Consider the following 16,964-nt stretch of genomic DNA (forward strand, 5'->3'; position numbering starts at 1 on the left):
GTTTCTTTGTTTGCCAACATTGTACTTTCAATAATTGTACCTTTTAAAATGATTCATCATTATTTCATTATCCTTAATTAAAACTTTTCTATCATTTACCTTGTTTATATTACGAGTATTTAGGTTATGTTATAGTTATATGGATCATATGTGGAGACTAAGGGCAAGGCAGAAAATAGGAGACTAGAGAATGCTGGTTCTGCAGTGAAATATCTGCCCTTGGGCAGATATTTTACTGTATGAGATTATGGATAGTCAGAGATTGTTTAATATACATTAATAATTGAAGTGGGATGCAACTGTTTTAATAAAAAGGAAACTGAATCAACAAAGCCTTCTTGACTAGTAATCGTCCATAGAGTTCAATGAAAGTTGGCACAACTGGTAACAAGAGAAAGCAGATCATAACACACTACTGCCATCTAGAGGAATATTTGTACATTTTTCAAGACAGTTTAGTATTTTCGTAAGTCAATTAATATTTTATTGCACTAGAGTACTTTGTTTTTTCTAAACTTTAGGGCCTATATACTTTCTTCTAATCGTGTAATAGTCAATTAAATCCCACTCTAGATAAATCAGAACCTCTAGTGAGATTACTGTAGTTAAACCATTATGCTCCTTACAAGAGTAATATGTAATATACTAGTAATAATACTGTTTGTATAATGGATACCTGTAATATCTATCAGGCTGTGTAACATGAAATGTAGTTCCAATTTTTCCACCACTGGTTTAGACTTAATATTCCTTCAATTACCTCTCCAAAGTATGCAATGAGTTGGAGGTCTTTTTAATTTATTTGTCTATGATATAGACAGCAAGCTATGATATCATGAAGGTGTGTCTAACAATACTGTGATGTCACAAAGTTGTATAATTTTTGTATCTTGGTCAAGTACAGCACCTTTTTTTTTTTTTTTTTTTTTTTTTGTAGAAAAAAATTCACTGGTTAATGTTACTTTAGGGAATCAACACAAGATCACCACTAATATTTGTTCTGTTACATATTTATCACTTCTATTCTATTGGGTTGGTGCATAAGTTTGTAGCGTTTTTCTGTACTTTCATTTATTTAATAGTACTATAGTGACACAGCTACCATAGCAATGAAAAACGCTACAAACTTATGCACCAACTCAATAGTAAAAGTATATTTTAAAAAGCCTCGAAATTTATTCTATGTTAAGTTGGCTCATAAATGTCCAAGAATTATTACTTACCTCATCATACTGCCAGGGCCCATCTACAGTACCGAGACGACAGAACACCAATTTTATGCCCTGTGAATCTCCTTCAATGCAACGTTCTCCCACTCCAAGCTGCCCTTTTGCATTCAATCGAATCAGCTAGAAATATGCAAATCTATGTAAATTGGGAAACACTTCAACAATGTGCAACTACAGTTTCAGTGAAGACAATCATCCAAAGCTGTGCAAACAGCAAAAAATATTCAATTTTTTCTTAAGCACTGAAAATAGTGAGTAAATGAATTGATTTTCACATTGAAATGTATTATCGTTATCGTTATCATTATCATCATCATTAATTATTATTAACAACAACAACTACCACCACCATCACCACCACAACTACTTTACTATATGTATACTTTTACTATAGGGTGATGCGTTTGCAAAGACATAAAATAAAAATGCTGAAACATGAGCACTGTTGCTATTTTTCAGTAACCTGTAAATACATTCTAGAAGGATGGAGTTTTGCTCACATTACACCTCAATGTGCCACCATTGTGTAAACAATGCAGTTCACATCATGAGGCTTACATCTCTTCGTATGTGTGATGTAACATCTCATCGAACTATTTTCAAATGCTGAGACAATCTTTTCTTTCTCCCTGAGTCACTGTGCACAGACATCAATCTTCATGAGACCCCAAACAAATAAATTGGGTGATGTCAGGTCTGGAAAATTTGGGATACCTGTAATTGGCCACCACGACATCACCAATTGATGCTGAATGTTATTCACGATAAGGTGATGTGATAACCTGCTGGAACACCATGACCATGATGTTTCCCTATTACCGCTGTGATATAAAAAAGAAATGTGATCCATTTCTGAAGATCCTGAAGGCCTGATGGCTAAACTCTACCAAAATAAATAAATAAATTAATTAATTAATTAATTAATTTATATATATGTTATTATTATTATTATTATTATTATTATTATTATTATTAATTACACTGGACAACAAATTTTATCTTCATTTTTGTGCTGAACATAACATATGTTACTGTTTTCTGTATAATACGAACATCCTGAACATGAATATGACAATAAAAAAAAATACTGATCAACATTACAATTTCTTTACTGTGGTAATATTATAAAAATTACCTGGGTGACTAGTTTTTATGTAGTGACTGTCATTGTCCAAAGCCTAGTGAGGTCCTGCAGTATCTTCTGATTTCCTGTTATGATGGGATGTGTTCATGATTGTGTCAAACAGGGTGTATGTTTTCAAATTCAGTTGACACAATCATGAACACACCCCACCACAACAGGAAATCAGAAGATAGCGCAGGACCTCACTAGGCTTTGGACAATGAGAGACACCACATCGAAACTAGTCAGTCAAGTAATTTTTATAATATTAACACAGTAAAGGAGTTATAGCGTTAATCAGTGATTAATCAAGTGTTAAAAGAGTGTATTCAACAATGAAGAAAAAAAATTGGTCAGTTACGGATTCTGATAAAATTCTAAAAGCTTATATTAATAAGCTGTACTGCCCTATGTAATGGTAACAGATATAAATTACTCTCCATTTAGAAGATTAAGATTGTTTTATCTTTTGTATCAGGCATCAGGACTATCACGAGCTATAGTCCAACAATAATATTCTGCTAACATATTGGTATTCCCTGTCTTTTTTTTTTTTAGTAGGTTAGATTTTAGATTTAGAAATGTTCTCACTATTCGTGAGCTGCCACAAGGGACAAAGAGTACTTAACCATATAAATTTTTACAAGTTCAGTGAACCATTAATTTTGTTTTGACAATGAAACTCCTACAAGAACATAGCTGCTAATACATTTTGTGATTGGTAGCAATATACCTAGTTTTAGAGAGGCAAGTGTTACAAAGAAGTAAAGAATGCTAATGAACTTGGTTTCATTTCGAATATAGGTGATGCTTCAGGAGAGCAATTGATCCTTTCAATGCAGCTAAAGTTACAATCAGAATAATAGATGTTGGTATTCCAAGACTCTTAAACACATCTTTCATGAAGAGAGTAGCAGTACCTCTTGCTCCAACCAGAAGTCCGATTACTTCAAGTTCTTCTAGCTGGTACTTTTGGAGGTAATATGGAATGGTAGGATTGTAGATATTCTTTTTTTCCTTATCCACTTCTGCTGGCTGTTCCTCATTCATTTCGAAAAGCACAGTGGGATCAATTATGAATCCAGATCTTGTAGATTCCTTGAAAGCTATTATATCTATGCACCGTGTACTGCCAGTGATGGAGAGATCATGTACTTCTTCAAAGGTGTTGTAATCGGCATCTTTAAGGGCAGAGGCTATAATTGATCATACAGTAGCGTGCAAATTAATCCGAACACGACATACTTTTACATTTTCTGTCATTTTAGGCCTCACAGCTGCTCATACCGCTTTAATTGACATCTGTAGTATGTGTAATTCCATTGTTGAAAGTCTGTCATTATTTTTTTTTATAATATGTGACATTTTGCCTGTCGTTTTATACTTATAAGCATTTCAGTTGTGTTGAAGACTTAATGCTGCAATCCTGTGTACATTCTGTCGTCTTTACAAATGGATACAACTCCACAAAAACGGTCTAAAATTATAACATTAGCAGAGCATTCTTCTATGACACAGAGGCAAATTGCTGCAGAATGTCACATCGGTTTGGCTACTGGTTAATTCGATCATAAAACGATACAGGGAGACTGGAGCCATCACACCCCAGAAAAAAGGAAACTGTGGCCGGAAAAGGAAGACTTCACCTGCAGATGATCGTTTAATTGTCAGGAAAAGTAAATTAAATCCTAGACTAACTGCTGTCGACTTAACCCGCGAGTTAATGGCTACCACTGCACTGGGGCGAATATTCACGTCACAACAGTGCGGCGTAGGCTTTTGGAAGCTGGACGAAGGGCTCGTAAGCCTATTAAGAAGCAACTGCTAACCCCTGTTATGTGCAAAAAACGCTTAATGTGGGCAAAATTACATCAACACTGGACAGTGAATGACTGAAAGAATGTACTTTTTTCTGATGAGTCTCATTTCGAGGTCCACGGAAACCGTGTTTCTTACGTACGGAAAGGATCCGAAAAAGTAACAGCAGCTCATCTCCAACAAGCACCCAAATACCCCCCTAAAGTAATGTTTTGGGGTTGTTTTACACATGAAGGGCCTGGAGCATTAATACCTATCAAGGGAATGATGAATTCTGACAAATACGAGTATATGCACTTATTGGAAACTAGAATCGTACCCCAGTTGCAAAAATAATTTCCAGATGGCAGAGGTGTGTTCCAATAAGACCTGGCACCATGCCATACGTCTCGAAAAACTACAGAATTCTTCAACAAGAAGAATATTCAGGTACTCCCCTGGCCAGGCAACTCACCCGACATCAACCCCATTGAGAACTTATGGTCAATTTGCAAAAGAAGAATGCAAAAAATGGATTGTTCTACAAAGGAGAAGATGATTTCTGCCCTCATTGGTGTATGGTTTCGCGATGAAGAAATGAAGAATATTTGTGGGAAATTAGTGGAATCCATGCCAAATCGTCTCAGAGCTGTTATTAGGAACAAGGGAGGCCACATAGATTACCGAGGTATGTCTTAGATCCTTTTTTTTTTTATCCCGTTTGAGTGTTTTTGCATAAGTAATTATGTTGTTCGGATTAATTTGCACGCTACTGTACTTGGTGGTGTCTAGCGTTTCGCAGACCTTCGCCGTGCGGACAGGATCCCAGGATGTGTGCAAGAGTTTCAACCTCGTTGTGGCAATGCCTACAACGGTTGTCCTGAGATCTTCCCGACACAGCACGTACTGCAGCAACACTTCCAACCATTTTAATGCCATCGCGCCATTCGCTGTTGGAGAGTCCTTCGTGTTTACAAATCCATTTGTTGGCACTAGGATATTGTTTAAATGAAACTACGCCTTTCCCTTTCTGTGGATGATGACAGCAAATATCAAATTCCTAGTTCCTCAGAAGGTTACGAATCTTTGTAGCATTTAAGAAATGTTCATTCCTATGAAATAAGGCATCTTCTGGAACAATGTTCAGAGACTGGGCACATCTAATGCTCTCCTCATGAACCTGACATGTTTGTATGATGTATGAGTTTTGAGATTTGTGTAAACATCGAAGGGCATTAATTTGTTGTAATAGTGCTTCCCATTTTGTTCGAAAAATTCCTAGTCCTTTGTACTTCCTGGGACTATAGACCACTGCATCAGGAATGTCTGTAGGCAGATTCAGTACCTCTTTCAGTGCACTTTTTATTAATTTGTCGGAGTCATTCAAGTACTTTTTTGGTATAAGTTTAGAAGGGATGGTTTGAAATTGATATATTAAGGAAGGACAGATGGAGGTATTTAGAACACAATATTTCTGGTCTGCATGAAGAAAAGGTGATGTGGTAAGACTTTCAAGTTTGTTATTTAGATCTTTTAGTGTTGACTGAGGATTGAACACTATTGAGTCAGAGAAGTTTACTCACAGATAGCAAATAGAGTCGTTTGTACAAATAGATTTAATTTCAAAATCAGGATATATACTGAGATTGTGTCTGACAAGCTTACCTTTGGAGATATTTATAATTACGGATTTATTACGCTTTATCAACATCTAAAGTTATTTAGCGTCTGAATGTGATGAAGGTGATAATGCCAGTGAAATGAGTCTGAGGTCCAACACCGAAAATTATCCAGCATTTGCTCATATTGGCTTGAGGGAAAACCCCGGAAAAAATCTCAACCAGGTAACTTGCCCCAACCGGGAATCAAACCCAGGCCACCTGGTTTCGCGGCCAGACGCGCTATCCGTTACTCCACAGGAGTGGATGGTACTTCCTGTCCTCGGTATCTTTTTTCCATTACCGAAATTTCTTGATGAAAGTGCACATCATGCTCATCACTTCATTACCACAATTCTTGTGGAAAAAGTTAAAATGAAAATGAAGGAAGTGAATTTTCAGAGACATGTTATAATCCAAATTGTTACATGCCACCAGTAAATTTTGCTTTAGTTCTTCATAATTCTGACTTCTACAGTTGTTAAGTAAATTTAATACAATTTTCTTAAAAGTAAACCAGCAATTCTGTTTCTTTACAACAAAGAGTCGAAATGTTAGCCTTTCATAATTTCTGTAATTCGAGATTCACTAAAAACTCGTTTTTTTATTTTTGTACCACCAACACCTGGAATTTTTTTGTGGATAAACTGAAATGTTTTACTTTCACATTCCACAGCTTTAACGAAATGTTCTATTTATGTCAACTTAATGTGTAAAGGGAATACAATTACTTTATTTTGAGATAGAATGAAAAGAAATTTTACTTGAAGCAAGTAAAGCAACAGGTTTGGAAGTAAATCCTGAAAAGATTAAGTATATAATTATGTCTCGTGACCAGAATATTGTACGAAATGGAAATATAAAAATTGAGATTTATCCTTTGAAGAGGTGAAAAAATGCAAATATCTTGGAGCAACAAAATGACACTCGGGAGGAACATAAACGCAGAATAAATATGGGAAATGCCTGTTATTATTTGGTTAAGAAGCTTTTGCCATGTAGTCTGCTGTAAAAAAATTTGAAAGTTAGAATTTATAAAACAGGTATATTACTGGTTGTTCTGTATGGTTGTGAAACTTGGACTCTAACTTTGAGAGAGGAACAGAGATTAAGGGTGTTTGAGAATAAGGTTCTTAGAAAAATATTTGGGGCTAAGAGGGATGAAGTTACAGAGAATGGAGAAAGTTACACAATGCAGAACTGCACGCATTGCATTCTTCTCCTGACATAATTAGGAACATTAAATCCAGACGTTTGAGATGGGCAGGGCATGTAGCACATATGGGCGAATCCAGAAATGCATATAGAGTGTTAGTTGGGAGACCGGAGGGAAAAAGACCTTTGGGGAGGCCGAGACGTAGATGGGAGGATAATATTAAAATGGATTTGAGGGAGGTGGGATATGATGATAGAGAGTGGGTTAATCTTGCACAGGATAGGGACCAATGGCGGACTTATGTGAGGGCGACAATGAACCTACGGGTTTCTTAAAAGCCATTTGTAAGTAATAAGGGAAAGATGTAGAATATTCTTCTTCTCTGGCTCTAGTTATTGTCATATTGGCCATATTTTTATTTTATAATGCTTATCTATGGCACAACAGTTTCATTTGCAAACCATAGCTATCATCTTCAAATGTGCACATATAAACCATTAAAACTTCGAATAGTTAAAACATTGTAGAATGAATTTAATATTTTGGTATATTCCTTTCATTTTTATGGTTTAAGTTATTGAGAAAGTTGGGAACATAAGATTCATGCCAAACACGAAATACTGATACTCTAGTGTCTTCTGCTAACAAATTCCAACCTTGCAGTCTGGAAGCTAGCAATTCTACTTTAGACACACGAAAGCCTAGATCTCTCACCAAATCATGTAGTTCTTATGTGATCAAGTGAGTCATTGTCGGGAAACTGCTTTCATATGGAAAGGCTCAGAAGGGCCAGTTTCTTCTTCAGGTGATAATGAAGAATCAGATGTAAAATTAGTTGGCAGAGTTGGTACAGACAAATCCACACTGTGAGGGACTAGGTGGATGGCTGATAGAATGTTCGGATAAGAAATTGTATGTTTATTTTTAGAAGTCATTTCTTGCACTAGTAAAGTCAGACAAAAGTAACAGTCTGTGTTATGGTTTGTCAGTTCCCACAAACCATTGGTACTGCAAAAGGCATGGCTCAATTTTTGCCCTTTAACCAGAGTTGTAAAGTTAAGTACAAGCTTTACAACAAATATGAAGGGCCCAGTGCTCATCAAAATCACCTACTTCGCATCAAAAATATAATTTGTATGCTTTTAGAGTCAATTGGGTTAATTTGCACCTCTTGTTTCACAAGTGTGAATTTGCTACAAACACAACAAAAATAATCACTTTTATGAACTAATGACAATAATTAAAGCAAACTGAAAAGAAAATTCGCGTCTCAAATATAATAGCACCTCAACTGAAGTCTGCAACTAAACTAAAGCAAATTCATACAGCTCTCCTATTTCAACCCTCAAAATAAACCATTCTAACAGGACAATAAAACAACTTTCACATAATTAAATTGTTCTACAAGTAGATGTTTTTAACATAGCTATGTTGTCATATTTGTGGAGATGTGTTGAACACGAAATAATGTGAATTTTTAAGGAAAATATAAAAAAAAAAAATCAAGGATTGTGCATCTCAAAAACCGGAACGGAAGGAATATTTTGCATTTCATTTTTTAATTCAGCAGGTCAAAATGGCTAAGAATTAGTTAGTTTTATCTCTGGCACAAAATGGCTGTTGACCAGTGTAATACTTGAACACGCTGCATGCAGTAGAGGTAAGATTTCAAGTAACATTGGCAAGTTGTGTATGGTATAGCTATCACTGCAGACAGTTGTCTAAGACTCTTCTTGGGACTAGCTGTCATATCAGTGTTGACTGCAGTTACGATTTCAAGAACATGCCTATGGCCACCAGTGTATGGCATGTTAACAGATCCACTTTCTTCAATGTGCAGTGAAATGCTCTCCGAAATTCATATTCATGGTTAAAATGATACTGAACTGATCTCACATTTTCAAATTTTGCAAATCTCAAGACACACTGTTGCTAGTTTCCTTGCAATAAACGGCATTTTGTTTATTCAGTAGTTCTGTGACAACTTGACTTCTTTTGCTCGTAAAAAAAAAATGATTCGAAACTCCTAGGTTTTAGAGCCATATTGAAACTAAATAACTTTTGTATTAAACCTGATATAATTGTTACAGCAATTTTATTGTATGAATTTAAATACTATTATAGTCACAATCATGCCATGGTATGAAAGAAAAATTTCACAACCTCAAGAGGGAATGGAACCTGCAACTTCCTGTTCTCCGGTCAGGCGCTCTACCACTGAGCTATCGAGTTCGTCTCACGCCAAAGGCTTGGAATTATCCTTTCATACTGGCGACTCTGTTATAGAGTACTGTCCATAGCATCTGATCTAGTCAGCACTGCTTATGGGTTGAAAGAAACTTTAAAAATGTAATCTTCATCTTACGTCACCAAACATCGTAAGATGAAGATTTTATTTTATGTCTTTCCAAATGAATCAGACTGCATATCACAGTTATAGATGGCAATACTACTTTTAATTAATAAACTGATCATATTCTCACCTGGTTGTTCCCAAATCCATGGCAATGGGACATCCCCATGAGGCTAGGTGGGCCATGGCCTAATGTATCCATACAGTTCTGAGAGGCCACATTCCGTAACTACCAAAAGAAGGATAAAGTGATATACATCAATTACCTGAGAGAGTTCAGCATTGCTGTTATCATCCAAACAATCATAAACGTTTATAAATGTTGGGGCATCTTGCCCCAATGTGTCCCAGCAAAGTGAAGCCAACGCTACGCTGCGAATCTAAAAGAAAACACACACTACACTACAGCACAGGTAACGTGCACAAAATAAGCAAACACAAATGTAATAAAGCTGAAAATAATTCCTTAATGTATCTGATTACCAGACATTAAATACATATAATAAATTCGATACTCACTTGTATATCTCAAAATATGATACGAAGCTTCTACATATCTGTCTATATAGTCAATGTGCGATAAAAAGAATAAATTATCTTTTAACATTTCAAAGTATCTAGGTTATTCAATCTTATAGAATGGGAATAATAAGTGTGTCACAAAGGAGTTATATCGTAAATAACATCAAAGGCAATTCAGAAAGACAAAAAAATGTATAACAACATAACCTGGAATATTCTGTACTTACAGTCAGAGGCTCCTATCAAAGTTATTATAGACTAACCGAAATGTATAAAAGTAAATCAATAAAGAAACAGTAATATTGATAATACTCAGCCGAAATATTTTGTTAAAGTACACTAAAATAGTAAACCAAAGCTTTATTGTCTACCTACAATATAAACTCTGTTTCCTTCTTGATATTATGCAACAACATAATCAAATGCTTCTAATTTGAAATTAATTAATATCAATGCACGTACGGAGGCATTAAAACAATATAAATCCCATTTGAGAACAGATTGTCTAAGATCTAAGTATACAATCTTTTTGATAGCCCATTAATCATACATAGTGTGAGTTTTAGAATCATTACTGAATACTGTTAGAACTTAATGGAATAATTTTCTGATTTGGATATTATGCAGCACGTCAATCAGTATGATTAGATAATGCATGAAAACTACAAATCCACATGAAATTCCACTAAAAGTCACTTGTCACTTTTACTCACAATCGCAACCTAAGCACAAAGAAATTGGTGTCAAGAAAACATCATACTTTCATGTACATTTTGTATGTTTCGTAGTAATTTATATCTTTTAACATTTGCAGATGATATTTATCGTTTTTCTTGAACTATCACACAAAAGCATATATAAATGAAATCATTTACTGGTCATTCAAACAAGACAATAAAACTTTTAGTTTTATTTAATTAAATGCAGAAGATAAGTTTCTGTAATCTCAAAATATAAAATCATAGGCTTCTTTTGTAAGTTTTATGGATTAAGTAGAAGGAATTTATTTAGCAAAAAATCACATATTTCTGTTTTGTAATCACTTATAATATTTTGTTATTTACAAAAATTGGTATTTCAAACTGAAAGAATGGTATGTTACTTGTCAAGTTGCTATCAGTACTGTAGAACCAGACAATTAAATTGATACCGTAAAGTAAAACATTGTTAATCTGGATGGGTTAAGTTAACCGGTTTAACGAAAGTCTGGATTAACTGAAAGAACCAAAAAGAACAGTAGAAAGTGCATTAAAACTCTATTTATAGCAACAAAACATGTTTATTGTGGTGTATTCATAGGTAATAGATCTAAATACCCTATACAATACAGTAAAATGTAAAGCAATACATACAATGAAGTAAATACATAATACCCATAATTATGATGAAGTGCCTGACGGACCTTGTATTCTCGTTTTGCCTCTTACATATATTTTAAATCTTCGTTTGTGTAATCAATAATATTTGTTTGTATATTAGTTTAATTACTTTAATGCAAACTTGATGAATTTTCTTTATTTTTAATACTATAGGTGTAATATTGTTATTCTATAGTTCTAATGTATAAAAGTAAGTCTTAAAACAAGGTTCTTTAGTTTTTCCAAACTCATCCTTCTTTTTTTTTTTCTTTCTTTTTTTTTTTTTTTTTTTTTTTTTTTTTTTTTTTTGTCTGCCCAGATTAAGCGAGGTCCAGCTTATCGGGGTCTGGATTAACGAGGTTTTACTATAGTTATAAAGCTATTTTCCATCGTAAGTTTTCACGAGAACATACAAACTTTTTAATTTCCTTTATTTCTGTAATGTCTGCAGATACGTTAATTTTACAGCCCCTCCCCAAATGGTCTCTTCCACTGCTGTATTTCCATAACGGCAATTTTCTGTGTTACGCACAGAATACTTAAATACTGTACATATTTCTGTACTATGATTGATTTTAATGTTATATGTTAAAAAAGGTATGGTGCTTCGTATTTGTGTACTTACTTACTTACAAATGGCTTTTAAGGAACCCGAAGGTTCATTGCCGCCCTCACATAAGCCCGCCAGCGGTCCCTATCCTGTGCAAGATTAATCCAGTCTCTATCATCATACCCCACCTCCCTCAAATCCATTTTAATATTATCCTCCCATCTACGTCTCGGCCTCCCTAAAGGTCTTTTTCCCACCGGTCTCCCAACTAACACTCTATATGCATTTCTGGATGCGCCCATACGTGCTACATGCCCTGCCCATCTCAAACGTCTGGATTTAATGTTCCTAATTATGTCAGGTGTATTTATTATAAATAAGCAAAAAGAACAACCTGCCTAAAAAAGTAGTCTCTTCACTAACGAGAACAGTGTCGTTGATGCACAGGACATTCACACTGATGTTATATTATCTGTGAATTATGCAGTTAGAATCCATTGTGAAATATATGAAACTCAACAGAAAATGTTAGGATGGTTAGGATGGTATTTTGGTGGTGGTGGTGGTGGAGGTGGTGGTGGTGGAGGTGGTGGTGGTGGTGGTGGCGGTGACGGGGGCAGTGGCAGTGGCATTGGTGGTGGTGGTGGTAATAATAATAATAATAATAATAATAATAATAATAATAATAATAATAATAATAATTGCTTCAAATTGATTATTACTTAACGAGACTGTATGAACTGTGTGGTGAATGATAATGAATGTCCATGTTGAATCTTTCGTAGACTACTTTTAACACATAATTGATTAAATGGCGATCTTACATAATTAACACGAGTAAGATCGCCATTTAAACAATTATTGATAATGAATGATATATTGGTGAGACCGAAAATTTGCTGTGGGATTACCTGACATTCATCTTCCAGGTGAGGAAATCAGTCCAGTGGGATTCGAACCCACACCCAAGAGCAGCTTGGAGCACTGGCCTCACTTGTTACACTTAGAGCATATCAGTGGCCCCGTGACTATGTTAGAAGCAGACACTGACATTGTCGAGCATTTTCGTGACTTGCTTTACATGTTAGAGTCACTAAGTTGATTTTTATTTAGACATTGAAGGAAACAGAAGAGACTGAAATAGAAAATTATTAAACGAGAAAAGAGTTGAAGTCTTCCACAGAAGGATCCAAGACATACAGAAATAAACACAAGAAAATAGTAAGAACATGAAAGAGAAAGAATGAAATTAATAAAAACAAGGCTATGCCATCTTTCGAGAAGGGCTTAGAGTTCAATGCCTCGAGTTCAAACTATGAAGGAAACATTGCAAACTGCAGGCTGCCCATCTTGGACTGAGTTCGGCTTAAGTTCATTGTCTTTAATTCAAACAATGTATGAACAGTTGGCTGAAAGCCTGTGGTCTGCCCATGCACATCTCTAACTGGAATCCATTGTAATACCACATTCTTTCCAATACTTTGAATTTGGTGGTGTATTATAGAATAGACATTGTAACTTTTCCGTTTTTTCTCAGTTTAGAACTCTAAAATACAGGACGGAAAGCTGTCCCAAAGACTTTTCTCAGGACAATGGGATGCATTAGCAAAAGACAGGACAATCCCATATTTTATGGGATGTCTGGGAACCCTACATTACATGGACGTAATTGTTGACAGGGAATATATCATATCATATCATATCATATCATATATCATATCATATATCATATCATATATCATATCATATCATATCATATCATATCATATCATATATCATATCATATCATATCATATCATATCATATCATATCATATCATATCATATCATATATCATATCATATCATATCATATCATATCATATCATATCATATCATATCATATCATAGCATATCATATCATATCATATCATATCATATCATATCATATCATATCATATCATATCATATCATATCATATCATATCATATCATATATCATATCATATCATATCATATCATATATTGTGTAAATGGTGGCTATTTCATTAGCTATTAGTTCATCAGTCAATCGGGAAAAATGGTTAGTTATAATATTAGTACAATTATAGACCTTAAAATCAAGTTTAAAAATTGCTCACTAACAAGGGAACATTCTCTACCTATGAACTGCGAATTCAATAAACATTTTCACAATTGCTAAGTTTGCGTCAGTAAATAATCTGGTAACAGTCACTCACCTAGTTTTTCCCTTATTAAAAAAATATAATGTGTTTAATTACACGTCCTAAACGCCGTTCTTACACCCACCTAACACTACCACTACAGTATGCAGTATCGAAATAATCACTACGATTTTAAGAAACGTTTGTTATATACACACGCACGCACGCACGCACGCGCGCGCGCACACACACACACACACACACACACACACACACACACACACGGTCAGCGCAGAGGGTCATTTTGCAATACAAACATGTCACAACAGCTGGTTCCTCACATCCAGGTGTTTAACAAATACTATTTCCAGTACGCAGAATTATTTAGGGAACATACTGAAATCGTTTATGTCTTTCTGTCACATATTCAAATTTCTGCCAAGTATATATTTTCAGCATGTCTCGAAGTTTGGGTGAACAGAATTGATGATACAGAACAGAATGCATTTTTAGAATAAGATTCTATCACGTAAATTTTCTGCCAATTCCTGAGTAATTAGTTTGGACCTGAAATAATCTTCTTCTCTAAAAATCACAAACTTATACTGTCTAAATATATATATATATATATATATATATATAATGGCTGTATAAACCATGTTGTTTTTGGTTGAGATAATTTACATACTTAGTTTTTCCATCCAGCAAGCAAATTATTTCCTCATTTGTAAATATGTTGTTGTTTTCTAATGCCAGGCGTTTGACAATAAAGTCATATGACCTCTCGCACTCCAATATTTTTCAAAGATATTGTCATGACCAGCCACTGAAGCACAGATTTTGAAGTGTTCCGAATCCATTTCTTGGTTTGAGTTGCACAATGGACAGTTAGGGGACTGATATATTCCAATTCTATGCAGGTGTTTGGCCAAACAATCATGGCCTGTTGCCAATCTAAATGCAGCTACAGACGATTTTCGTGGTAAATCAGGAATTAAATGTGGATTTTGATGCAGAGAGTTCCATTTTTTCCCATGGGATTGTGTTATCAAATTTTGTTTGTTGAAGTCTAAGTATGCAGATTTAATAAATCTTTTCACAGAGTAATACGTAGATTTAGTAACAGGTCTGTAAGTAGCAGTGCTGCCCTTCTTTGCTAAAGCATCCGCATTCTCGTTTCCCAGGATTCCACAGTGGGATGGTATCCATTGGAATACAATTCTTTTATTGAGTGATATTAATTGAGAGAGCATTTTAGTTATTTCTGCTGTTTGAGATGAAGGTGTGTGTTTAGAGACTATTGATAGAATAGCTGCTTTGGAGTCTGACAATATAATTGCATTTTTAAATTTATTGATGTGGCATAGAAGATTCCTGAGACTTTCACTTATTGCAATGATTTCTCCATCAAAACTTGTTGTTCCATACCCAAGAGATCTATAAAGTGAGAAGAGACAGCACGTAACACCTGCACCGGCACCTTGTTCTCCGGAGATCAAGGATCCGTCAGTGTATAAATGAAGCCAGTTTTGTGGAGGGTATCTAATATTAATTGTCTCTAAAGACAATTGTTTTAGTATTTCAGTGTTTACTTCTGATTTCAGTATTTCTTCTGTTAAATTTAGATTATATTCCATATTTAATAGAGTTAAAGGGTTTGGTTTAATTTGTAGGTTTTCTTTTAAATTCGGGATATTGATTTTCTGTTTTAATTCTTGAACAATGGATATGAAACTTTTTTGAGTTTTCAATCTACAGAGAGGACTGTATGAATGCCAATTGTTTCCTGGTAATCTAGTAAGTTTTTCATATTGAATCAGTGCTTTTTCTTTTATTGTCATTTTGATGCTGTTAATATTAGTGAGGAATCTCATAGAATCTATTGGAGTTGTTTTGATTCCACCAGTAATGAGTCTGAGAGCTTGGTTTTGAACATATTCTATTTCGTTTATGAAAGGTGAAGTAATTAAAATTTCTCCGCAGTATGTCAGCACTGGCTGTATAAACATTTTGTATGTAGTGTTCAAAGTATTCCTAGAGCATCCCCATTTCTTTCCTGCTAGTCTTTTTAGAAGGGAGAATCTTTTACGAGCTTTTTCAGAAATGTATTTCAAATGGTTGCTCCATGTTAACTTACTATCGAAAATAACTCCAAGATATTTGGATTCATAAGTCCTAGGAAGGTGTTGGCCATTGTATTGGATAATGAATTCTCTTTCTTTTTTACCAAGTGAAAATATTTGGTAGTTACTTTTGCTTAAATTGAGTATCATCAAATTTGATGTAGTTGATTTAGAGCTTTAAGAGCAGAATTTTGAATTTTATCTCTATGTCTGTAAGATCCGGAAGTCCACAAAACTATATCATCTGCAAATAGTGCTGTTTTCATGTTTGATTCCTCTAATAGGGAGGATAAGTCATTTATATAAATATTGAATAAAGTTGTGCTGAGGACAGCGCCCTGAGGTAGACCTCGATATGTTTGTCTGTAACTAGAAAGTGAGTTATTGAATTTAGTGGCAATGAATCGTTGACTAAGGAATTCTGATATCCATCTGAACATATTGCTGGAGATACCTAATTTCTGGAGTTTTAGTAATAATTTATTTCTCCAAACAGAGTCATATGCTAGCTGAAAGTCAATAAATATTGCTAAGGTATCTTCTTTCTTGTTAAAACTGTCTTTTATTTCTTGGCCGAGGCGTATGACTTGTTCATTGGTAAAGTGTAGTTGTCGAAAGCCGGCTTTGTCTTGGTGATAAAAGATTTTGGGATTCTAAATACCAAGTTAATCTGTTGGATCTCTTTTATTTAAAAAAAAAAATAACTTTATATACAACGCAAAATACATATAGGCTATTTTTTATAATACATTTCGTCTTTCTAATGCTAAAATAACTATGTGAAAATATGTTTAATTGCTCAGAAACTAGAGTGACAGAACATTTTAATACTTTTTCTTATAAACAAAACTGTATTATTATTGTTCTATAAACTTGCTTTTTAACAAAGTAAAAGAACTTTCAAATCTTCCTCGACTTTTGAAGAGAACTATACATCTTAGATTAGATTAGATT

General features: G+C 34.5%; 1 protein-coding gene across 7 annotated transcripts in view; it reads right to left on the reverse strand.

Moving 5' to 3' along the window:
• Pgant7 (N-acetylgalactosaminyltransferase 7) overlaps positions 1–16,964 on the reverse strand; it is a 185,175-nt gene that overhangs the window by 63,219 nt on the left and 104,992 nt on the right. For 6 of the 7 annotated variants that reach the window (XM_069848321.1, XM_069848320.1, XM_069848322.1 and 3 more), the window contains 2 exons: positions 9,583–9,696; positions 1,224–1,349 (listed from right to left, as the gene is read on the reverse strand). In XM_069848321.1, coding sequence (XP_069704422.1) covers positions 1,224–1,349; positions 9,583–9,696 — 240 coding nt within the window. Of the gene's footprint in view, positions 1–1,223; positions 1,350–9,446; positions 9,546–9,582; positions 9,697–16,964 lie in introns of all 7 variants that reach the window. The other variant, XM_069848327.1, reaches the window with a different exon arrangement.

Source organism: Periplaneta americana, chromosome 15, assembly GCF_040183065.1.
Source record: "Periplaneta americana isolate PAMFEO1 chromosome 15, P.americana_PAMFEO1_priV1, whole genome shotgun sequence".
NCBI classification, from domain to species: Eukaryota; Metazoa; Arthropoda; class Insecta; order Blattodea; family Blattidae; genus Periplaneta; species Periplaneta americana.